The sequence below is a fragment of the Bacillus rossius genome, chromosome 15 (genome assembly GCF_032445375.1).
Source record: "Bacillus rossius redtenbacheri isolate Brsri chromosome 15, Brsri_v3, whole genome shotgun sequence".
NCBI classification, from domain to species: Eukaryota; Metazoa; Arthropoda; class Insecta; order Phasmatodea; family Bacillidae; genus Bacillus; species Bacillus rossius.
The window spans coordinates 26,459,386-26,486,219 of NC_086342.1; the positions used below are offsets into that span (position 1 = coordinate 26,459,386).

The 26,834-nt window shown below is 38.7% G+C and overlaps 1 protein-coding gene across 1 annotated transcript; it reads left to right on the plus strand.

Moving 5' to 3' along the window:
* Nucleotides 1–2,327: 2,327 nt before the first annotated feature.
* Nucleotides 2,328–19,569, plus strand: LOC134539667 (uncharacterized). Its single transcript, XM_063381854.1, has 3 exons — nt 2,328–2,384; nt 12,721–17,002; nt 19,466–19,569. Exons 1-3 carry the CDS (start codon nt 2,349–2,351, stop codon nt 19,567–19,569), a joined length of 4,422 nt encoding a protein of 1,473 aa, XP_063237924.1. The 5' UTR covers nt 2,328–2,348.
* The last annotated feature ends 7,265 nt before the right edge of the window (nt 19,570–26,834 follow it).

The window sequence follows — 26,834 nt, forward strand, 5'->3', positions numbered from 1 at the left end:
TGATTATTATGATGATTTGGTGAAAATGGTAATTATGATAATGGCAGTGAAGATGGTGAGTGAGATGAAGGTAATGGTAAGTATAACTCATGAGTGAGCTGCAACATTTTAGTGTTACGTTAAAGTTTAAATTATGATTTGTAACTTGTAGTCCAGAAAATTATAATTGAACAAGAAATTATAATGATTATTCTGGAGGCTGAATTAGAGCATGTCATGGCCTATCTTTTGATGAAGGCGTGGCTGATCGTTTAATGGTTGTTTATTCTTAGTTAATGATTGACTGGAAAAATTCGCGGTTTCAATGACCACTAGGATAGACTCCACGATTCTCTATGTACTCGGGAAACTATCACCTGGTCATTGGCTACCGATTCGGGACACCTGTTTACTGAGATTCTTATGATTCGATACTTCTTTTGTTGAGTGTTTGCCATTGGCTGAGAGTCCTTCAGGTAAATTGCGGTCCAATCACTGAACGCAGCATTAAGCTAAACGAGTTTGGATTCTAGCCTGTCTCGAAAGGAATCCGCGAATTTTTCCGGTCTCTACGGATTGCTTATCCATCGCACCGTTGTCCAGCTCGGCTGTATTGTTGGCGTGGACGGCTGTAGCTCGCGATGAACAGGATGGTTTCGCTTCTGGATGCTCAGGCATTCTGAGCTTGGGATCCACCAGTGAGCTCCTGAGATGGGTCCGACCCAACTACGAAACTCCCGGGCGAAATTAAACCCAATTTTTTTCCCCACCGAAATTGTAAAAGCTGCTGTCGGCCGGTGGGGTTTCTTGGTATAGTTGGTATTCCTGTTTTTCCGCACTTATGCCTAGGGCCATGCAGATTTCGCGAAAAGATTCCGAGATTAGTTATAAGTAGAGACCTGCAAAATTCGCGGATTCATTGACTTCTAGGATAGACTCCACAATCCTTTAAATATTCGCGGAAATGACACCTGTTCATTGGCTACTGACGCGTTAGACGTCTCAACTAAGCTGTCCGTAATTCGGCACTTTCTTGGTTTAGTGTTTCCCATTGGCTCACAGTTCCCCGGATAAAACGTGGGCCAATCGCAGAAGCGGTACGAAGGTATACTTGTTTTGATGCTAGCCTATCGCGAAATGAATCCGCGAATTTTGCATGTCTCTAGTTATAAGTTAAAACACTGTAGCATCGCCTGTGTTTCGTGATTGAGTGAATTTATTTCAGGCGCGTGTCGATTGTTACAACACCAATCACAGTAATTCAGTGCGGAAGCAAACGCATCCTGAGTGGCTCGGTCAAAAAAAAAAAGAAACGACTTCCATCGCAGACGGCCGCCAATCACAAGGAAGAAAACTCGGGTGCGGGTGTACCTTGTTGCAATCTAATAGGCGTTCAGATTTATTCGCGAAAATTTCCTGCCCCTACTTATGCATGTTGTCACCATTTCAACTCACTGAGGTACCGTTCAACCGTCTCTTAAAGACTTCGTGTCAGCGAGACGTTATAAATTATTTATTCCATAAATCGGACCCAGTCCCTCTCAGACTTCAGACCTCCCGTCTAAAACTGCTCATGGCTTCACCACCCAAACCAACACTGAGGCCTTTTTTTTTCAGGTGCTCACGGCCATGCGGAACTGAGAGTCTAAAGCACGCGCAGGAACACAAGTGCAAGCCGTTGTATACATATTTCTGCGTACGCTACGCCAATATGACACTTGCTTTGCACGCATTCCGTTGCAGTGTTGTAATAACTGCTGTGAGTCACTCATAAGCATTTATCAATTCAGTTCATTAAGACCAATGACCAACAGCATTATCCATATAAAACTATCAAATAATAATTGGATAAATTTAAAACCACTTTCCAGCATACATTCCGATATAATGACAAAGTTTTAAAGTTTAAGCGTAAGTTGAAAGAAAGTTTTAAGTTTAATGTAGTGGTAATAAATAAATTATATATTTTCAGTATTTTGGGGCCCGTATTTGCTTCTATAACTTAATATTCCAAATGTCACAAAAAAATACTTTTTTTTAATGTTCAGGATTTGTAACAAGGTGAGACCTTCGTTGTTTCGTTTCTTAAATGAATGCATCTTATCACTTTCCCAGCTATTTAATCTATGAAGAGGGTAGAAACATATTTTGTATAAAAAAAAATTAAACATTACGAAATACATTCAATAGTGAAAAAAATATCTACATGTATCAGTATTCGAAATCACTGCATTCCAAGCAGAATAATTTGACATGCTATCTAAAACTTATCAGGAGGCATATCAACAAGTCAATAACAACTTTTTTAAATGATAAGCACAGACACAAAAACTGAAACCTGCAATGAAGTGGATTTAGTGCTGGTGATAATGGCATCAGGAATTCTATTCGTGTTTTTCCTTGTGGTAAGAAATTCATATGTGTAGTGTTGTACTTGGTGAACCTTCGTGTAAGTTTTACTTACATTTTTTTTTAAATTGTAGTTTATAATGTGTACGCATGTTAAAAAGGTTTATTATATTTAGGAAACTACCCGCAGAAAATTAAACATAAAATTGAATTTTACTTCATTCCCTGGGTATTACAGCTCAAAATATATTGACCAAAATGTCCATGAAACACAAGTTAGATTTTTAAGTACCTTGTTGTAGAATCAGAGCTGATATCAGTGTTGTTCAATTCATGATTTTTCTGCATTTTTCAACGATCACAATGTCAGTCTTGTAGATATAGTTTTGTGAATTAGTAATTGACTGTTAACAATTATTTAATATCTCGGATTAAGAGGTTCAAATGAATACCAGCGAGTATCCTCATTCTTTTAATACAATTTCATTAAAAAATTGTTTATAACTCTCTTGTTATGTCTATTGCTTATGTATATTATAACACCAAGAGTTTCTCAGGGCCCTGTTATTTTTTATTGCATTTGTGGCAAATGCGATAGTTTATTACTTTAGATTACTTAACTAAAATAAGTATAATTTTTAATTTTAATATATACGACTCATTTAAAGTCACTAGGCTGTTTTATGTTACAGTCACTGGAATATTTGTACTTACAAATTACATACTCAGTTTTGACAGCAACTTGGTCTTGTGATTTATTTGCGAATTTAACTTTTTTTTTTCCTCCGGAAATGGTAATCACAACCTACGGTACCGAATTATTATAGAGACCGGGAAAATTGGCGGATTCATTTCGTTATAGGCTGAAATTCAAATACGTTTACCATTCTGCTGATTCTGCTATCGGCTCGGCAGTTTGAGTGGAGCTCTCTGAACCAGTGAGAGACTATCGATCAATGAAGTTTCAAATCACAGGCCACCCAGCCGAGACGCCTCGCCAGTTAGCACCCAATGATCACATGGGTTTGCTTGAGAAAAGCAGAGGATAATGGAGACTATCCTATAGGTCGCTGAATCCGTGAATTTTTCCGGCCCCTACAAATGACGAATGTTTTGCCTTCAAACTTGTTTTATCGGGGTTCTAATTTCGGGCTGTGAAGTGAAGAGGACCTTACAAATATGAGCTTGCTTGATTCATGACAAAATACAGCAAGCTTTCAGTATTTCGCGGATAACACGGAAAGATATCAATGATAACACGCCAAGATACAAAGTTCATCGTAAGAATATAGCTAGTACCAATTTAAAATTGTAACGGGTATCGACGATATCAGCCCCAAGACCAGACACTGATGTTTCTTGTACAGGACAGTTTTCTCATTCATAAACGACGTGTAGTACTTAAATCATGTTGCAAACAGAAACGCGGTATTTTAATGTGTACACAAACACACAGTTATCATGTCTTCATTGTTACAGTTGAGGTCAGTAAAATTCAGCAGATTGTGTAATCTCAGACACATAACTAACTATAACCTAGGAAAAATTCCATGAGACGAATGCACCGATTCCACTATAAATCTAGTGGTCACTAGCACTTCCTTGCTCTAGTGGAGGTTTCGACTAACACTAAATTTCGTATGCTTAAAATATTCTAGTGTCAGCTCGGCTGGGATAAGTTTAATCTAGAGTGGATAGCCACTAGACACTAAAACAGTTGAGTATAACCGAAGGAGAACCGAATTCAATAACATCGAGACATGACGTCACAACTTTTGACAATAGGAGACGAGTCATATCATGTCATTTTTTTTAAATATTAACAACAAACTCGGAATTTTGCAAATATAAATCAATAATGTTCATAACATTTGTTATTGTATGAACTTATGGCTAGTTAAAAGTTAACTGTGCATAAATTTGCCATGTTGTTTTTATTGCGATATTTCTGATATACTTCTTCACTGTGTAATATTTACTCAATTTTTTTACTGACAGGAAGAGGGTTCCGAGAAACGAGTTAGCAACACGGCATCGTAATGCTAATAATTACTTAACATTGCCAACAGTGGTATGTCCAGAAGGAAAAATAATATGTTTAGTAGGAGTTGGAAATGGAAGTGGTGAGAGTAGTACATAATAGCCGAAGTTGGTGCAATGTTAGTCTTATGGGACTACGATTTTGTGGTGGATTCTTGTGGTGGCTTGTCAATCGTCAGTATTTGGCCATGTTCGGACTTTTCGTCGCTGGCTGCCTAAGATCGGGACATCATGTTGAATGATGCATTTGTGGCCTTGCAATTAATTTAACACATTGAAGTCACAGATTCACTGAATTTTCCAAATAGGATTTAGCTATGTAAGAGGTCTTATCTGGGAAATTGGAACACAAATAATCAACTAAGTAGCTAGATTATGCAAGCCAATTTCTAGGTTGGGTTTCAAAAGCAAAAACCTCCGGACTAGTTTGAAACTTTTTAAATAGTTGTTATATGTTTGGTTTTAAATGACTTATGTAAATAGTAAATAATTGTGTGATTTTGACATGTTTTTTTATCATTCTCTAAGGAGTGTTGCGATATTCAAAAAAAAATTCCAGTAGTTTACTGTTTAAACTAGTGGTTGTGTTAGCTACAAAAAAAAACTGGCTGAAGACATTATGTTCAACATAGCCATTCCTTGTTTACACTGTGGGTCATATATAAAACCCGAAGAACGGACAAACAAAATATGCATACACAAACACCCAGACACATAGAAATCCAACGCAAAATCAACCTATGTGTAATGCATCGACAGCACAAATAGTTCCATTGAAGGAATTAGTCAACAAAAATGCTGTCTATATGCATTTAACAGTTGATATCGGCTGATTTTAGCTTGGTTTTCTATGTGTGTGTGTTCATCATGTGTTAGTCTTTTCACACAGTGAAAAAGAGTGAATGTCCCAACACACGGCCATACAGATAGGTCTGGTAACTTCCTATCCTTTGCCTTGGTCTATATCGTCGGTTTAGTAATCCTCGCCGCGGCCTGAGAATTAACGACGCTAGAAGTAGTTGAGTCCATTATTAAGATTGTGTTAAATGGTCATTTAACATGCAATATATTATTCCTAATTCCGTCTCAATTTTTTAAAATTTTTCTCAGGTTACAATTTTTTTAATTTTTTTTTTTTTGTGGGGGTGGCTAATAAATTCCTAATCTGTACCTTGCCCGTCACCTCATAAGCAGACCTCAAAACATAACACACCTAGAAAATAACTTACACTGGACCTAGGTGTGAGGAGAAAAACCTCAATTAATCTATGGAACCGTGAACTTCTTTAGATGGTTAATATGAGCTTCAAATATTTCTGCGCCACTCTGCTGGTCAGAGTGACAGCCGCGGTAGTCAGGTTGCATTTGGACTTTGTTTCAGTTTTGTCACCAGTTTGGCTTTGGATTGGGTTGACAACTTGCATAAGGAGGAGCTGCTGGTCAACTTACCAGCTGCCTCAGTAGATTGTGGTGCTGATGAAACTATAGAGATTTTACGACAGAAATGTGTTGCCCAGTTATCAGGGGGGAAATAGGTCAGAGGGATATCGCGTCTGATAAAGGGGTGGGGTCAGGAAAAACTTAAAGTTTCCTCAAAAATAAACTAGCCTTGCTGGCACTTGAGAAAATTCCCATGCTTGAAATCTTAAATGCCGACGACATCTCGAAGTTTTGTTTAGGCATGGACAAATTAGTTCGTGCTAATTATTTCGTCAAGGGGTTCAGATATAATCCTGGCACTTAACATCACGTTGCGTTAACCTTGCGTACGAAATTATGATTTTTTGCCGTAACAATAAATTCAAGTGGGCGGAGTGTAAGAGATTTGTATGAGAAAATTTATGTCCTAACAGATGTAGGGAGGAATAAGCGAGAGAAAAAATATAATGTTTACAGCACAGGGGGGAAACTACCTTTGGTGTATGTGCATGATGACCTGGATCATGGGGTAACTTTGGATGTTAGTGTGAAGCAAGAGGGGAGGATTGATTTGTTGCTAAAAAAAAATCTTCACCCTGATATCAGACGACAGTGTAATTTTTTAATAGCTAGGCAGGCGAACATGTATGGCCTTCGTGAACGGGCTGTTGAAGTTGACAACCTTTGTTTAGCAGCCTAGTTGTGTAATGAGGGAGAGAATTCCGCAGAAAATATGGTGTCGCAGAATAGCGATTTGGGGTGGGGGCGCGTACCATTTAAAATTAAGCGACGGGATGCTTGCCAGGAAAATTATGCCCTATTGAGTGTTGTTAAGGAAGCTTTTCAATCTAATAAATTAAAAAAAAGAGAGTAGTATTTTAGGAGAAGACAAGTTATAGCATGCTTGATATGGTTGTGGGTCAGCTGATCATGAGGTTACTAATTGCCACCAAGTCAAAAGAGCAAAGGTCAATTAACAGTCTGAAAGGAATTTTTGGAGATTTTGTGGAAAGAAAGGACATTGGTCGCGAAGATGATGTTTTAAGAGGAAATTTAATTCCTATAGGTTTAAAAACAAGCATCGTTTAGTGGTTGCTAAAGGCAAGAGTAATTTATGTGTTGAAGTAAAGTTATATGAGAGGCGAGTTTTGGCTTTGGTGGATGCTGGTGTAGGCAACTCTTTTTTTTTCATAAGTAGTACATAAGTGGTTTGGTTAAAGAGCATACAGAGCTTAAGAGACGTTTAAGCACTCGGCCTGGGGGTAAGGTGCACTTAACAGAATGGGACAGAGAGATTTTTCTAGCGAGGCTAGTTAAAGGTATCAGAGTGAAGCCTGACGGTAGTCTATTTAAAAGGAAAATAAGATTCAAAATCTTAACGGAAAAATAAAGGAAAAAAAGCAGAAAATTAAATTGAACACATAATTTACTGTAGTGCTGAACAAGGTGGCAAGATACAAACTAGTACGGCTGGGCTAATGTTTATGTAAGAGCAAAAAGCCCTAACGTGGTGCACCACACGTAAAAATCTAGATATAAATATTGTTACAAACGCGAGAGACCAGACTGCGATGCCAGGTTCGGAGCTGGCTGGCGGCCTTGCACGACCACTGGAGTCACGCGCCGTGTCACGTGCCGTCAACTGACGTAAGGCATGCTACGCGTGCTTGACCGGATTACAAGGGACATCGCTACCCCCTCCCCCCTCCACACACTCCGCGCATCGTCCTTCCTAGGCGCTGTTATTTATCGCTGAGCAGCCTTGGGATTTCCGTGGGCCGCCGTGTGGAGTGGCGTGAATGGACGTCGCCCTTCTGGACTGTTCGGGCGACGGGTCGGCCCGGGATGATGCGACTCTTCACGTCTCGGTTCTGGAAAGACGACCCACTAGTACTTAAGCAGCGACGCCGGCCTCCACGGGAGTTCCGAGTGCGTTCCGAGAGTTCTAAGAGTTCCGAGAGTGAAAAGATGTGCGACATCGGCAAAAAACGGTGGGAGACCCCCTGTAGAGTGGTCGACGTGGAGCGACGGGATCGTGAGAGTGCGACTGAGTGGCGCGAGACTGGGTGTGTGTGTGGACTGGCGCGAGGTAAGGGGCGAACCACTGTTGAGCCTAGATCCAGTGAGGAGTGCAAACTGTGGAACTTGACAGACTTTGAGTGACTTGCGAATAAACATTTTTAAGTGCCAGTGATTAGTGACCGGACATTTTTTAACACAATTATTTATTAGTAATGTAAATATTAGTTATTAATAAAACTTTAGTAAAACTTAATTAGGCTATCCCTTACAAACCCAGTTCTCCCCACATAGGTCGTAATAATATAAAAGCATGATCTAAATAAACCACATTAGCTAAATATTAAAGTGACTTGGACGTAAAAGCATTACATTTAAAAGCACTAATAAAAATACGAAAGATTATTTAAATTCTGAATGAAATATACTATAATAATGTCCTCATAATGTTCCGCTATCACACAGCGCCTATAATGCTACAAAAAATGTGTGAACAACCAGATTAAAATACGAATGAGATCAAGAGTTCCATGTCCTCTGGGCAAACACATGCCTCACAACATCAAAAATACATAAGAAAAAAAGGATATCGTATTACACGCAATGCATAGCTACCCACCCTGAGTGTATGTCTGTACTCTTCAAAAACGTTTTTGCTCAAAAACTATTTGTTTCGTAATGCGTCATAGCAAGCAGAAATGTAACAGTTCATTCGTTGTCGAAATAAAATGTCTGCAAACCATACACAGTGCCCAGCGCCCGAGGCTCAATTGCGCGGACATCCGAAAATACTTGCATTAAAATAAGGTATAGCTGCACCAAAACATCTTGTAGAAAAATAAGAGAGAAAAAAACTAATGAAATTGGTGCAAATGCGCTCAAACTGAATGCGCTCACAAAAACAGTCTGTCTGAAAGTGTGGGACCAAACTTGCATGTCACCGAAACCAAAATATTTGCGAAATACAGCTGCAAATAGCAAAGTTATTTTTGTCACGCCATATCACGCACCTCTGCGCGGTGCAAGTACTGCTAATAAGTTACTCTGCTTTTCTCGGCGTCAAATGCACCGCTGCTACACAACGCGAATGGCCAAGAGAGGTACAGTACTGTTCACAAGCAAGGCACCCTTCAGAAAATAAAGAAAACACACTTGTCAAGCCAAGGCTGTTAATCTTGCACAATGAGAACCTAGCTTATGAGGCTAATTTAATGTCCGTGACAGGAAATCGTGTGCAAACCGAAAAAATTGGTTGTCTGTAAAGTCGGTTTAGGACGATAGTTTAACGTGACAAACGTCATAAGAAAACATTGATGAAATGATTGCATACTTTTATGAATAAAATTGAATCATTTTTATTGAATTATCACTATTTTGAATGGATACAAAAAGGAGTGAAATTAAATATACAATTTGATTGATAAATTTACTTTGATTTGCACTCATTAATTCAAATATTTTTATTACTTCAACGAAGAGATTATTTTAACTATCACTTTTATACATGTTTGCCATTTAACTTCTTCCAATCTGTGTTATTCTGTTAAGGATAGGACGATGATAGGAAAAGTAGGAAACGAATGGGAGTGCTTCAAGTTTAAAGTGCCTCGAAAAAGTCAAATCGATGGTTGTTCCAATCGAGTGGAAGAGAGATAGATGCGGCGCAAACGTACAATGAGCGTAACGGGACACAGCGTAACGGGACAATGTGCGTTACGGGACACTTATTCGTGCGTGCAGCCGGCGTTCATCGATTTATTAGACGTTGTCACGTCAAAAAAAAATTTTAAAAGAGGAGGTCATAGCTACTAAATAAATCACTCAAGCAGCATGAAATCTTGTCTGAGAGTCGAAGGCGGCGTAACCTTACTCGGTGATTTGCAGGCCGACATCCCGACAGGTGGCGCGCCCCAAATCTCCGTGGCCGTCGGGAGCGAAGTAGTTCTGGATCGGGCTCACAGTCTTGTCCGGAAATGTTCACACTGCAACCACTCCCCGCCTGGGCGGGACTGTTTTCTGCCGCGGCGAAGCCAGGTTCGAGTCCAGCCAGGCTCGCAGTCCGATGGTGGCGCCGCACCGCGCCCAAGAAACAAATCAACGAGGCGCGATAGTTACGGTACTCCGCACCTACAATAATGGTGCCCAGAAAAAATATAATTAAAAAAAAAAAAACCAAGCAAATAACACAAGTCAAACATAAATTAAACCAAAACTTACAACTGCAGGGATGAAAATTAATATACATGATAATGAAAATAAAATGAAATAATGGAACAAGAGGCGTGAAAAGTGAGGTCATGCCTCAGTCTAAAATTATAGGTGGTATTATTATAACATTTTGCATTTGCAGACATTCGCGTCATGTTATCGTTATCTCTGAAGGGGCAAAATTATTTTTTTTTAGTAATCTAGTAATGTGAGATAGAGAGGTCTGGCACATGGTACTATGGAGTGATACTGCGGTGCAGGGAATGATTTTTCCGCCATATTAGATATTTAGGGGAAAATTTCACAAAATTCCTCAAAGACGGCCTAAAAATTCTCAAATATCAACAGAAATTCTATAAATGGGTAACTATTTCCCTATTTTAGGGGGGGGGGGGGGGCGAGTGGAATCCCTTTTCAAGAGAAAATTTCCCGTTTTAATACTCAAAAATTTCGAAGGCTTGAAATGTCTAAAAGAGCCTTAAGACTCCTCGAAAAATTAAATTCAAGCCCCTTAATAATTCATAATCATAACTTTGGCCCTCATAACGACTGACATATTTTATCTACGGTGTAATTCAACTTCTTGATTACATTTTTATCTAAAAACTCAAAAAATAAATAACTTAACATGTATGTCATACCTCGTCGAGTTCTGGGTCCTCAGTTCGATCCAGGCAGAGGTGATTTGATAAAATATAATTAAATAATTTTAAAAATTATTAAAAATTTTAAATGAAAGCGTTATATGGCATGGACCTTGGAGTCTTCGGTTCGATTCTCGGCGAATATACTTGTAAAAATAAACAGTAACTTTCCAAAAATATTTCCACTAAACAGACTGACTACTAACAAAGAATATATTACGTCAGCCAGCATGACGTCACGGCAGTCATCTTGCATCCGCCATCTTAGATCCACTATCTTGTTTTCGTCTGCTAGAGTATGCACCCACCATCTTAGTTTAGTTTTTTAACCGCTAGAGGGCATTGCTATGAATCACCTGACAGTCTACTGTTTTCACGTCCGCCATCTTGTGTCGGCCATCTTGGCCACCATCTTTAAATTGGTAATTATCAACAAAATATTTAGAAAATCATTAAAAAGTTACTATAAATATGTTGAATGACTCGTTTTATTCTCGTCCTTGATACAATCACAGAGTTAGTTGATCGTAGGTTCCAGGTACAAAACATCAATGGTGACAAAGGAGAAAGGGGATAGCACACACACGAAGTTATAGTCACTCATAAGGTGATTTTCATATGTTAGATTTTTTACCTCAGACATAACAGCAACTTTGCATTTATTTTCTTACCTTGTGTAGGAAATTGTAAACAAATACATTTGCTGTTAGGTAAGGTTATGTTAGGTTAGGTTAGATAGGTTAGGTTGGGTTGGGTTGGGTTGATTTGGGAACTAGTCCAAGTAACTGAATTCAAGCATGATAACCACAAATATTTAAAAAAAAAATTCTCAGTACCCCAATGAGAGGCGGTCTACACGGGCAGCGAACGAATAAACGTTGACTCCGCGCGCGAGAGAGTTGTAAGCTTGCAGAATGCCACGCCAGTCAGAAGTTATAACGAGGCGCACACAGCGCCGCTTGCCCTGCCAGCTCGCCAACACGTGAAAACTTTGTTTAAATCATGACCCTCACTCTCGCTAGGTGGTTGAGCAGATACAGTAGTAGGTATGATTGCCGAACAGAACACAGGAAGGGCTGAACTCACAACTCATGCCCTCCCTAGCCGGTCGTGCAATGTAGACAACGAACACTGCAAAATGGCAGATAACAACGAAGAAATCGAAAACATCGACGTACCACTATCATTGACAGCGATCTGCATCCTCTGCACCAATCAGAATTGGTCTACCTGATGATGGCAGCTTCAATGACTGCCGAAACGTCACAATAGAATTACCTGACACGGCTTACACCCAGAAGCCAAGAAAATGCTTACGATAAATTTTTTAGTGAACTTTTTCAAAACCGTTTTATATATAGCTTTAACTATTTGTTATAAAAACTTATTAATTAAGATTTTTTAAAAGTTGTTTTAGCATAAACTTTATGATTCTGTAACAAATCTGACTGTAGCCTTAAAATGAATCTTGTTAACATTATGTGTTTCAGTAGCATCATAAAAGAGAAAACATTTTTTTAAATAAATGTTATCGAAGAACCACTATGAGTACATCTAGACTCTCTGATTTAGTGATCATGTACGCTGAAAACAAAGTAGCGAAAGAAATTTATTTTTTTATAATGTGACTTCCCAGTTCGCTGAGAACAGTGTTGGGGGAGGGGGGTGGTTTCAGTGTAATTAGCATAAAATATTTGTAAATAAACCATAAATAAGAATTTTCTTATTTTTACTTCTTTGATTCATTTAATTTAAAAAATGGGTTGGGCTATAGTTTTATTTACTGCATCATGGTTACTAGAGATTGCATCATGATATTTATTTTTAGCACTTCTAGCACTACGTTTTTCGGGAGAAGAAGCTGCATGGCAACCACTTTCCCATTTAGACCCTCCCATGCACTCCTCAATAACTGTTCTACCATCCTTAAAAGGAATCCCATTATGCTCAGAATCTTTCGCAATTTTTACACACCGGGTGCCACCTGACCTTTTCTATGCCATTGGGTCTTCCAGCGCAAGAGTCATTGCGTCTTGATGAAGACACTTGCCACGTGTTCCAGGTGCCGACGATCCGGGCTGGCTTGGCTACAACTCCCACCCGGGTGCGGCAGGATCAGAGAACAGCAAACGCCGAATTACTTCCGCAACGTCCCAGCCTGTCCAACGCGACGGAGGTGGACGTACCTCTCCGGACATCAACCCGCGACGCAGAAGCCTGCACCCAGGAGGGTCCCCGGTGCAGCCCGGACTGCAGGAAAATAGAAATATGCGAGAAGATCGGCGATTCGTTGGGAGTGCACGCGACCGTAACGTGCGCGGGCACCACGCCGTACTGCGACGTAGAAACTCTCGCCTGTTCCCAAACGTGCAATCACGGTACGGGAAATTATGAAACGACCACCCTCACCACGACAACTTACGTTCCGGAGAAATGCACTGAAGCTGGAACCAGGTGTAGCGAGGACTGCAGAAAAATCGAAATCTGTGAGAAAAATGGCACTCAATTAGGAGTGTCCGCAGTTATACCATGCCCAGAAAATACCCCGTTCTGTGATATCAAAACATTCAGCTGCTCGCTAACATGTGATAACGTGACATCACTCACCACTGCAATGCCGACTGAGACCACCACTTACATACCCGACACATGCACAACGACTGGCCCCAGATGTAGCAGAGACTGTACAAAAATTGAAATATGTGAACTTGAGAACAATCAGCTTTTTTTGTCAGGAGTCATAGATTGCCATGGAAAAACACCATTCTGCAACATTGATACAATTAGTTGTTCCGTAGAGTGCAATCGCGGGAAAAACAACATTACATCAATCACCGCATCATCACAAATAGTAACTTCTACTATATCAACAACAACAGAAGAACAAACATGTCAAAAAGTAGGATACAGATGTAGTTCCGATTGCAGACGTTTCGAACTATGCACTGAAAATAACAATGAATTAGTGCTCTCAGTGCTCCAAACCTGTAGTGGGAACACACCTTTTTGCAACATTGATCTAGTTGGGTGTTCAACAATATGTAAAATAACCAACGAAGTAACATCCAATACACAGACAACAATCCCAATCACTTCAACAACATCACAATCTACAACAACATTAAAAACGACAGAAATATATGAACCATGTCAAAAAGTAGGATACAGGTGTAATTCCGATTGCATTCGTTTAGAACTATGCACTGAAAATAACAATGAATTGGTGCTCTCAGTAATCCAAACCTGTAGTGGGAACACACCTTTTTGCAACATAGATCTTGTTGGATGTTCAACAATATGTAAAATAACCAACGAAGTAACATCGAATACACAGACAACAATACCAAACACTTCAACTACATCACAATCTACAACAACATTGTCAACCACAGAAATATATGAACCATGTCATAACGTAGGATACAGGTGTAGTTCCGATTGCATGCGTTTAGAACTATGCACTGAAAATAATAATGAATTGGTGCTCACAGTGCTCCAAACCTGTAGTGGGAACACACCTTTTTGCAACATTGATCTAGTTGGGTGTTCAACAATATGTAAAATAACCAACGAAGTAACATCCAATACACAGACAACAATCCCAATCACTTCAACCACATCACAAACTACAAGAACATTATCAACAACAGAAACATTAGAACCATGCCAAAAAGTAGGATACAGGTGTAGTTCCGATTGCATGCGTTTAGAACTATGCACTGAAAATAATAATGAATTGGTGCTCTCAGTGCTTCAAACCTGTAGTGGGAACACACCTTTTTGCAACATATATCTGGTTGGGTGTTCAACAACATGTAAAATAACCAACGAAGTAACATCCAATACACAGACAACAATCCCAATCACTTCAACCACGTCACAAACTACAACAACATTGTCAACAACAGAAATATATGAACCATGCCAAAAAGTAGGATACAGGTGTAGTTCCGATTGCATGCGTTTAGAACTATGCACTGAAAATAATAATGAATTGGTGCTCTCAGTGCTCCAAACCTGTAGTGGGAACACACCTTTTTGCAACATTGATCTAGTTGGGTGTTCAACAATATGTAAAATAACCAACGAAGTAACATCCAATACACAGACAACAATCCCAATCACTTCAACCACATCACAAACTACAAGAACATTATCAACAACAGAAACATTAGAACCATGCCAAAAAGTAGGATACAGGTGTAGTTCCGATTGCATGCGTTTAGAACTATGCACTGAAAATAATAATGAATTGGTGCTCTCAGTGCTTCAAACCTGTAGTGGGAACACACCTTTTTGCAACATTGATCTAGTTGGGTGTTCAAAAACATGTAAAATAACCAACGAAGTAACATCCAATACACAGACAACAATCCCAATCACTTCAACCACATCACAAACTACAAGAACATTATCAACAACAGAAACATTAGAACCATGCCAAAAAGTAGGATACAGGTGTAGTTCCGATTGCATGCGTTTAGAACTATGCACTGAAAATAATAATGGATTGGTGCTCTCAGTGCTCCAAACCTGTAGTGGGAACACACCATTTTGCAACATTGATCTAGTTGGGTGTTCAACAATATGTAAAATAACGAACGAAGTAACATCCAATACACAGACAACAATCCCAATCACTTCAACCACATCACAAACTACAAGATCATTATCAACAACAGAAACATTAGAACAATGCCAAAAAGTAGGATACAGGTGTAGTTCCGATTGCATGCGTTTAGAACTATGCACAAAAATTAACAATGAATTGGTGCTCTCAGTGCTTCAAACCTGTCGTGGAAACACACCTTTTTGCAACATTGACTATGTTGGGTGTTCAACAATATGTAAAATAAACAACGATGTTACATTCAATACACAGACAACAACCCCAATCACTTCTACCACATCACAATCTACAACAACATTGTCAACAACAGAAATATATGAACCATGCCAAAAAGTAGGATACAGGTGTAGTTCCGATTGCATGCGTTTAGAACTATGCACTGAAAATAATAATGAATTTGTGCTCTCAGTGCTCCAAACCTGTAGTGGGAATACACCTTTTTGCAACATAGATTTTGTTGGATGTTCAACAATATGTAAAATAACCAACGAAGTAACATCAAATACACAGACAACAATACCAAACACTTCAACTACATCACAATCTACAACAACATTGTCAACCACAGAAATATATGAACCATGCCATAACGTAGGATACAGGTGTAGTTCCGATTGCATGCATTTAGAACTATGCACTGAAAATAATAATGAATTGGTGCTCTCAGTGCTCCAAACCTGTAGTGGGAACACACCTTTTTGCAACATTGATCTAGTTGGTTGTTCAAATATATGTAAAATAACCAACGAAGTAACATCGAATACACAGACAACAATACCAATCACTTCTACTTCATCACAATCATCAACAACTTTGTCAACAACAGAAATATTTGAACCATGTAAAAAAGTAGGTTACAGGTGTAGTTCCGATTGCATGCGTTTAGAACTATGCACTGAAAATAACAATGAATTGGTGCTCTCAGTGCTCCAAACCTGTAGTGGGATCACACCTTTTTGCAACATTGATCTAGTTGGGTGTTCAACAATATGTAAAATAACCAACGAAGTAACATCCAATACACAGACAACAATCCCAATCACATCAACCACATCACAAATTACAACAAAATTATCAACAACAGAAACATTAGAACCATGTCAAAAAGTAGGATACAGGTGTAGTTCCGATTGCATGCGTTTAGAACTATGCACTGAAAATAATAATGAATTGGTGCTTTCAGTGCTCCAAACCTGTAGTGGGAACACACCATTTTGCAACATTGATCTAGTTGGGTGTTCAACAATATGTAAAATAACCAACGAAGTAACATCCAATACACAGACAACAATCCCAATCACTTCAACCACATCACAAACTACAAGAACATTATCAACAACAGAAACATTAGAACCATGCCATAAAGTAGGATACAGGTGTAGTTCCGATTGCATGCGTTTAGAACTATGCACTGAAAATAATAATGAATTGGTGCTTTCAGTGCTCCAAACCTGTAGTGGGAACACACCTTTTTGCAACATTGATCTAGTTGGGTGTTCAAATATATGTAAAATAACCAACGAAGTAACATCGAATACACAGACAACAATACCAATCACTTCTACCACATCACAATCATCAACAACATTGTCAACAACAGAAATATTTGAACCATGTAAAAAAGTAGGTTACAGGTGTAGTTCAGATTGCAGTCGTTTAGAACTATGCACTGAAGAAAACAATGAATTAATTTTTTCAGTACTCGAAATCTGTAGTGGGGAGACACCTTTTTGCAACATTAATTATATTGGATGTTCAACAATATGTATAGCTGCTGATGATGAATCATCTAGTACACAAAACACAAGCTCATGTGTTTTATCTTCAAAGATGTCTTTTTTAACTTCTAATTCAAATTTGTTTACCAATATATCAATAGTATCTTCAAAAGTAACTTTTACTACGACATTTATATCGCCAACTGTGCCAGCCGCTACATCTCATACGCCTATTACTGGTGTAGTTTCAACAGTTACTCATTCTGGTACACATACTGCACAATCCACATTCGTGAGCAATGAAGTTTATCCATCCACTACAATGATCAATAATCCCTACACTACTCTGATTACATCTAACCAACAAACTGATTTACCAGACACTTCAATACTTTCATCTACTATGTATAACTCAGTCCCAGCCAATGGTTCTATTTCCTCCGATTCACAGACTACTGTCCCAGACTCTACGTCTGATACTTCCACAACTCTGATCACAGTGCCATTTGAACCTTGTCGAAAACTGGGTTATAGATGCAGTTCAGACTGTTCACGTTTTGAATTCTGTATTAGGTATAGCGATACTCAAGTATTACCTATTGTGATTGATACATGTGGTGGTGACACACCCTACTGTAATATAGACTATGGTTGCTCAGCACAATGTAAAATCTCGGATGACATCATGGACTTGAGTCATAGGTAAATTTAGTTGCATTTATGCACCGTGGGACACAGCATAGTAATGTTAGATTTACTTTCTATAGATTAATGCCACACATTACTATTTTATGGTATCGATTATGTAAACCATGTTTGTTGATAGTTCCGATCGTTTACTTGCCCATCAACGCGACCGCAGGTTTAAATCTTTGAGGGGTCAAGTCCGACTTTTTTGTTTGTGAGATATGTGGTCAACATTGCTGTGATCCAGTGCTTTTTTTACATGCTTTATATTAGCTTCACCTGTATGTTTGTTTGTCTGTCCGTCTGTAACTCTTTCGACTAAGAGTGTGTGGCTAATCACTGTAAAATGTCCCAACAAATTTCATTATGTTTGTTAGCCGAGCGGTCTAAGGCGCGCGACTTCTGTGATGTCAGCTTTCGGATTGAGCGATCGTGGGTTCTACTCCCGGCCACGCCGAAGAAAAAATTGTTTTTTTTTTTTCTCCCAAGATTATATCCATACATCTAACTGTAAATGATTCGGAGAGACTTTACCATTTCTTTGTGATGTTGCAACTCCAAATAGTTATCTCAGATGGTAATAGGTAGTGTCGGTAACTCATTTCCCTATGATAATTTTACATAAATATAGTTTAAAAAACTAAAAAAACATGCTTTTAAAGAATATCAAACTAAAAAGTTAAAAATAAATATAGTTTAAAAAACTAAAAAAACATGCTTTTAAAGAATATCAAACTAAAAAGTTAAAAATTAATATAGTTTAAAAAACTAAAGAAACATGCTTTTAAAGATTATCAAACTAAAAAGTAAAAAATAATTTTAAAATTTCATTTATGACAATAGTATATAAGCAATACTAGTATAAATGAGAAAAAAGCATGGTGCGCTTAATATACAAAAAATATGGCACAAAGTGCCTCAAGTTTTTTTCTCATTTATACTAGTATTGCTTATATACTATTGTCATAAATTAAATTTTAAAATTATTTTTTACTTTTTAGTTTGATAATCTTTAAAAGCATGTTTCTTTAGTTTTTTAAACTATATTTATTTTTAATTAAACCCCTACTATTTGCATCTTCGTAATTCATTATGCAGAAGCATAGAAAACTTTATGGATGTTTTAAAACAAAAAAATGACCATAAAAAATCGTGGAAACAAAAATAATAAATATAAAACTAACACAAGCCTTCAGTACAAAATCATAATGCTGTCAGGTGGGTAAGTAATAATCTGAGAATAAAGCAATAAATTGATCTTCTGAACCGTTCAGTTATTGTGATGTAGTGTTTATGTCTGTGCGGACACAGACACATATTTATGCTTATCGCAAATCCTCAAATCTAAAAGGATATCAAATATGAGCGTGGTTTCGTCACTCCAGCGAGTCATGATGCCGGAGAGTAATTTCCCGATGAATGAATTAATTCCACAAACAAGCTCGTCTTAAACGTCGTCGATGCCTTCCCCGTAAGTGCAGTGGTGAGTGTGTTTGGGTGGGGGCAGCTAATCGACCCTCCACAAGTCATTTCACTGGATCGAGTTCACTCGCAGTTTTACTAAACCACTCGAATAAACAGTTCTGTTCGCACACAGTGAGATTACTTAATTATTCGCCACTAGACTTAAATATTATCCTAATAAAACCGAGCTCTGCGGAACCAAGTAATGCCGACTCAACACGGCCCGGTCACACATCCGGCGATGAAGTGCCTCACCAGGCGCGAAGTCCAGCGCACCCAGTACCCTGACTTGGACTACCACATTCCAGTGAAGAATGCGACACGGCGGGAGTACCAGCGCACCCAGTACCCTGACATGAACTACCACATTCCAGTGAAGAATGCGGCGCGGCGGGAGTACCAGCGCACCTAGTACCCTGACTTGGAATACCACATTCCAGCGAAGAATTCGGCACGGTGGGAGTACCAGCGCATCCAGTACCCTGACATGAACTACCACATTCCAGTGAAGAATGTGGCACGGCGGGAGTACCAGCGCACTCGCACGCCCACTGCCAAGACGGCCTGTAACAGGCTCAAGGCGCAGCTGAGGCGCACAACACAGCGACTCAAAATCAGCCAGTGGGAGGATCATAGACAGGAGGCAGAGCGGACTGACGGCCGATCGTGGAAGCTGGCGAGCATACTGCGCGGCGCTAAGGCATGGCTTGCATGGAATGGCATACACGGCGGAAGCAAAGGTAGAAACTATAGCTGAATCACTTTAGCGTTAGTTCGAGCCGAACAAGAACCCCCAGGATGAATACATCGTGTATGAGATGGAGCACACCGTGCGCCTATACCTCCGCACTACAGTCGCGTCTGAACTCGAACCCCAAGAGCATTTCACGGACGCTGAAGTTAGATCTTCTGGCGAAGAGAGCCCCGGGGGCTAACCGAGTTTCCAACCTCTTGCTAAAGAAACTGCCGTCCTGTGCGTGGTGGAATTCTTGGTTCGGGTTTTGAACGTGGCACTGGGGTATTCCCGCGTGCCTGTAAGGAGGCCCTCTTCATTACACTGCCTAAACCAGCCAAGAACCCAATCTTCCCGCAAAATCGCCGTCCCATCAGCCTCAGCGAGCTCAACAACTTGGCCGAAAAGGTGACGTTGAGTCGGCTGTAGGTGTGTGCCTCAGCCCTCGGGGTGTTCCGGGACTTTCAAAATGGCTTCCGGGAGGTGCACTTCACGACACACCCTCTGACACGGATCGTCGAGTCGGCCACAGGTGCCTTCAATTCCCGGGAACACAAGATGGGCATGTTCCTGGACGTAGAAAAGGCATTTGACTAAGTCTGACATGAGGGATTCATTTACAAGCTCGTTTCACTTCTTTTCCTGGCCCGCTACATTCTCCCCGTGTCCATCTTTCTGGCCGGCAGGACCAGGTGGAGGGCAAGCTGTCCAGGCCACGGACAATCTCCAGTGGAGTGCCGCAAGGGGCGTGGCTAAGCCTCTTCCTCTGCAGTTAGTACCTCACCGACATCCCCACAGCGACGGACGTGCGAGTCCAGCTCTTCGCTGACGACACTTCTCTGTGGGCCACAGGCCGGGACATCGACCAGGTCCAACAGCACCTGCAGGACTGCCTAGGGCTCTTCGTGTGCTGGCTTGAGTGATGGCGAGTTAAGGCCAACGCCGAGAAATCTCAAGCCGTCATCTTCACTCGTCGCAGGCCGGAACCGCCACTACCTCTGGAGCTATTTGACACGCCCATTCCCCTAGCCCCCACGGCTAAATACCTGGGCCTTAATCTAGATTCCCGCCTGACCTGGCAGCACCATGCGGCCAGCAGAGTGGCGGAGTTGCAAGAAGAGAGTGGGAGCACTCTACCCACTGCTGAAGGGTCGTGTGCCGCCTGACAGGCTTAAACTACGCATTTACAAACCAGTTGTCCTGCTTGTGTGAACAAATTTGTACAGCAATGTGTGTTTTAAATGTTATTTGCTGCATTCTAAAGAAACATTTTCTGAAAAAGTCTCGATATTTAAGCCATTATTTTTTTTTTTAATATTATATGCTTTTTATTTTAATACAAATTTTTGTAAAGTTTGTGACACTCGTCTTTATTGTCCGAGACACGTATCAAACCCTCATTATGTCCATGTTATTTACATTTTTTATTACTAAATTTTACGAGTTATTATCAATTTTTGCTCTATCTAAGATGTGAACCAATGGAGATATAACAAAAAAAAAACACAGGACAAAATTTGTAGCTTTTGGATATGCATTTTTGTTTAGCCACAATAAACCTCAAAAATAATTCTATATTTCTCTTTCAAGTTGTGGCCAACAAATGAATTTTTTGGAGTATTAATGTTTTGTTCTTTTTTTCTTCAGAATTTTCTCCTTGGTTACACGCTAAAAGCTATAATTTTGAGAATTTTTAATATTCTGGTATTTTGGGAAGAGCGAAAAATCAGATAAAACACTGGGCTTGATGTATGTTGGGAGGGTGCGTGTGGTTGGTTAGAAGGATAAAAATATAACAAGTAACTTGTTGGGGCGATGAAAATAGTTTTAATATTTAGGAAGGTATAAAAACCCAGGATGTAATATTTCCTAAGTATTTCGTTATTTCTTTTTTTACGTGTAACAACTTAGGTCTTTGTGTACGGAATTTGGTTGCAGTAATTTCGGGAATGGAACGGAAGTCGTATAAAACGAAAATGTGTAACCGCGATGCTGCCATCTATAGCTGATGGCACGAACCAAAATTCACAAAGCCAAAGGGAAACTATATATAGTATTAAATTTTTAGTGAATTGTATTAAGATAAGCAGTATTTTATTAAAATTCCTTGACAAGAATCCGATCCAAAACCGGGGTTAATTCTTTTTAAATATGTTTTGCTCTTATTGGAGTCGTTTCATTATACAGTTTAATATTTCTCTCTGCAAATTAAATGATAAGCGAATTCTAGCGGCGGGTGCGTAAACTACGTAACATTCACATCTAGAAATTTAGTTGAAAGAAAGTGTGTGTGGGGGATTCCATGCGTGACAGAAGTGGAAATTCTTGCTTATTAGGTTCATACAGAGATACATTATCTACATTTTCAATCACACTACTCACATAATAAAGAATGGTACTTGTAAAGTTAATTGCACAAATCAATAACTCTTTTCCGCAAGAATAAAAAAAATTGTTTATGCTTTAAATAAAAAAAAAACAAATATGATAGTGTAAATGGTTAGCCGTTACGAAAACTGAGGAGCAGACAATTCCACAAGCAGTGTTACGAGGATTCCGTAGCATCACTGCTGCGTCATTTCTACCTCACCCCTGCCGTCTCCCCTTCCGGCCGTTACAACTAGCATACAGTAAGTCATTCTACTCTACGTGCCTATCCCCTCCCTCCTTTTCCGTCTTCCCATTCAACTGCTAGTGCATGGTTTGTAGTTGCCTCGCCGCTGACGCACTCTCCTCCTCTACCGGTTCCCCCACCACCAGGGACGTCGGAACGTTTTCACGAATTGGGGGGGGGGGGGGCGAAAAGATGTATCACATTTACCTCAGTCCTAGAGTGGGTGGTCCGGGGGGCCCTCCCCCGGAAAAATTTGGGAATTTTAGATGCAAAATTATGCTATTTAATGAGTTTCCGAACCAAAATATTAAATATCCCTATACAATTTTCAAGAATTTGATGAAGTAGTATGTATTAAATACTACTCTGACAGTAGATGTAGTACAATTTAAATAAAATACCATCTAGGAATTTTCAATCATTTTACAGTATATTGATTGACAATCATAAATTCGATTTTCTAATCAGTGTGATCACCAATGCAACGTTTGTAACTACTGGTTGAGGAAAATACTACTAGGACCAAACATTTATTCTGGGAAAAGGAGGGGGGCGAAATGCTACTCTCTCCCTCCCCCCCCCCCCCATGCATAACAGCACGGGGGCGACTCGCCCCTGCTGCCCCCCCCCCACCTGTTCCGACGTCCCTGCCCCCCACGTACCTGGCTATTCCCCTCATGCGATCGGAATTTACGTAACTCTCGAAATTTGTAGCCCCCCCCCCCCCTCAGCAAAGAATTTTAACTTCAAAGAACCATTTGCGTACATTTATCACACTCGGCATTATTTTTAAGAATTCTACATTCTATTTCGTGTCCGAGTTACGTATTACAAGTGTATTTGCAACATGAATTTGCTTGTAACCGTGGTTAGATGTTACCCCTCGCTGGCGAGTACTCAAAAACTCACTTGATTTTGTTTTCATTATTTCTCACCATTTGCTATGTGTTTATGTTGCCGTGGAGATGTTTTGAAACTTTTTGTTTCCCACTAGGGAAATTATGGAGGCATCACCTAACCTGTTTCCCCTGGTATAACTAGATGAAAGCTGGCGTGAATTCAACTGCGCTATGGAAATAGGCTATCGCGCAACGAATATTGGCCTTGGTGTAACTGAAAAAAAAATTGAAAATAATCCAATTCTCATAATTGCATAGCCTCTCAAACGACCATTTAACGGCCTTTAAATTCCATAGTTTTAAAAAAAATTGTTAAATATTTATATTAACGCAATTCGTTGGAAACATTAACAATAACATCAACCCTTAAAGCAGAAACGATCTACGTTTAAAAGTTTAAAAGTGATCATAATCATGAATGCACTGAGGTAAAAGCAATGCTTTAAGCGATTTAAATTTTTTTTGTCGCTAAGTACAGTGTCATCAACATCGGGTTTCCCTCTGATAAATAAATACTTTGTTTTGACTCTTCACTCAAATAACTGATTTTACCGACTTGCAAATGTGCCGGCACTGAAACCAGTAAAAGCTACAGAAAATCTGTGCTTGGGACTTCGGGGCTATGACACCAGCTGTTTCAGCAATTGCAATCGTTTGTTACTTGATTTGTGCTTAAATAAATGCTTAGTTTTATGTCCATGTTGAAGATGGTTCATACATCAAGGTACTCTTTTAAGTATGTGTGATGGAAAAAACGCTGCCTTATATAGAAAGCATTCACGTTACTAATTTTTTTCTCCCCACAAATTTTATCGAGACATTTTACCCTGAATACTGTTTTCAGGAATCTTTGGAAATGAAGAATCTCGCGAAACAATAAAATAAAAAAAGGAAGAAGGCACCCTTAGCAAATGACGCAATGCTCATTAAGATTCTAAAATATGGAGTTAAAAATCAGAATATTTGCAATCATCGACAAAGGGGAGCTTGCACGTCATTAGAGTGTCTTTTTACGAATATAATTGGCATAAAAATAAAACTAAATATTTTTTATAGTCTGTTTCATGTAATATGTCTCAAAATTGACAGTTATCAAATCTAGCGTCTGCGTATCATCTGCAACTGTTGTTCTGTCAACAGTCTTTGTAAACCAGTTAATATGATTCTCAGTACCTATTCTTAAAGAAATTATCATTTGTTGCTTTTGAAAATGACATTTGGGAAATAAGTACCACAGGCATTTTTTTTCGAATACTTTCAAACCTGAGACATGTTTCATAACACAGTCTTTACAACGCTTGTTTTCGTTATTTTAACGTACAAGGAAAGTGCGTTCTCCTCGTTGGGATTTATAATTCTTGTGAGAGAAATACTGCACTTTTTACAATATGTAATAGAATTTAAAAATATATATATAAACCAAACAAATTCGCACAATAGTTGTAAAAAAAGATAAGCGAATATATATATATATATATATATATATATATATATATATATATATATTTCGTTTAGAGCAAAAATATCCAAAGTTATGTTACTGAATTAAATAAATTTGACACACACATGGATGTATGTACATATGTACAAATTATTTATTTCTTATTTTAACTTAAGAATTCAAATATTCGTCCAAGAGTCCTACGCATGGACGTTTTCAGTACTAAAATCAACCAACTGTTCAGTGCTCTAAGTAATGAACAAAATTATTTCAAATACTTTCTGGAATCACAGAAACAATCTGAATATATTCTATGTATGACTCAACTAGCAATAGGTAAACTTCAGAGGGTGTGTCAGCAAACCTAAAAGCGTATATTAAAAATAGATAAGCTTTGGAAGCATTTGACCCTACCTTGACATGTATTGCTGATAATAATGTTTAAATTAATTGATCATTGATAAGTAATTATGTTACTGATCAATATTTTGGTCATACGTGAACAGTAGTTATGTTCTAAAACTGTAACCTTTCTAGTGTATTGTGAAATTATTTTTTTTTTTTTAATTTTATCTGTCATGTTCTTGAAAAAATCAATATTTAAATGTCTATTGGTACTCTAAACATTTTTTTTAAGTCGCACTAGTTGTAGTACTTGTCATTAACAATTCTGATGGACTCGGTTGCAATTACAATTTTATGAATTTCAATATATACATGTATAGCTACAAGAAAATAACATGAATAACCATAGCGATACCACTCAACTTGTACATTAAAACTGTTTTAAAACTCATAGTTTCGTTTTATAGTTGCATTTCATCGTCAGAAAAGATATCTATAGACACTCAACAACAACAACAACAAAAAAAAGTGTCACAAACCGGAACCGTGCCTTGATTTATCGTTCTTTTGCTAGAAATTCACTATCACAACTTAGAATATGTGTAAAAGAAATTTTAAAATATATAAATATTTTTCCTATGTTCATAGTTAACGTGTATCTTGCGATGGTGTGCATATATCATAATGCTTTCTCCATCTGCATTCACTCTAAGGGTAACCATACATGTTACCCACATAAAGAAAGCATATGTTAAACGCAGTAAACTCTCTTTTTCCTTGCTCAATATGTGTTGGATTTTTTTTTTTTTTTAAAAAAAAAAACAGACATAATCCAGTCGGTAATCCAGTTAGTAGTATATCTTGGTATGTCCTGGGATTGGAGCTGGAGGGTTGGTTTGTAATGCCAACCACTATTTTTTTTGAATTGTGACGTCACGGTGGGCATCTTGGATGACCTTGACCTTCAAAAATTCCTCCAAAGATTCAATACTTCTAGAAATTTCCCTATTTCGAGAGGTAAATTTCACTTTTTAAGGGAAAATTTCTCATTTTTATTCCGAAAAATTCTAAAATTCGAAATGTCTCCATTGAGGCTTAAATTCCGCATTGACAAGCCTCCAATAAACCTCTGGAGGGGAGCGTTGAACTTGACCTCGGTCGTCACAGTTGCCCTTTTTGTAATTCCCGCCATCTTGGACTCTAGAACATTACACTTTTCGTTATGGTCGCCATCTTGTATGTGTATGTCATCGTTGCACTTTTCGTTAAGACCGCCAGATTGGATTCTAGAACACTGCAATTTTCGTTAAGGTCACGATATTGAAAATCCGTAAATATTTGAAGGCTTCCATGAGCTTCATGGGACAGTGTAAACAGGTGAAGTACATTCACGTGAACCTTCAACTGCGTGTAACACTATCCTTAAAAATACTGAATAAATTATGCTGAATAAATAGTAATAAATAGTAAGGAGTAATTTAACAATTATAGCCAAGGATGGATGCAAAGGTTAAATTAGCAAGAAAAGAATTTAAATACATCTCGTTTAATCCTGGGCAAAAGCCTCACGTAAAACATTCTTTCACATACAAAATTAATTCTGAGTATTTTATTTAATACTGATAGCAAGAAAAATTAGCGGTAC

Excerpts from the sequence above, each read along its gene's own strand:
- LOC134539667 (XM_063381854.1), top strand. The coding sequence starts at position 2,349 with ATGGCATCAGGAATTCTATTCGTGTTTTTCCTTGTG. Across the intron at positions 2,385-12,720 it reads TATTCGTGTTTTTCCTTGTG|GTGCCGACGATCCGGGCTGG; the intron begins GTAAGAAATTCA and ends CACGTGTTCCAG. Across the intron at positions 17,003-19,465 it reads TTCAGTACTCGAAATCTGTA|TGAAGAATGCGACACGGCGG; the intron begins GTGGGGAGACAC and ends ACCACATTCCAG.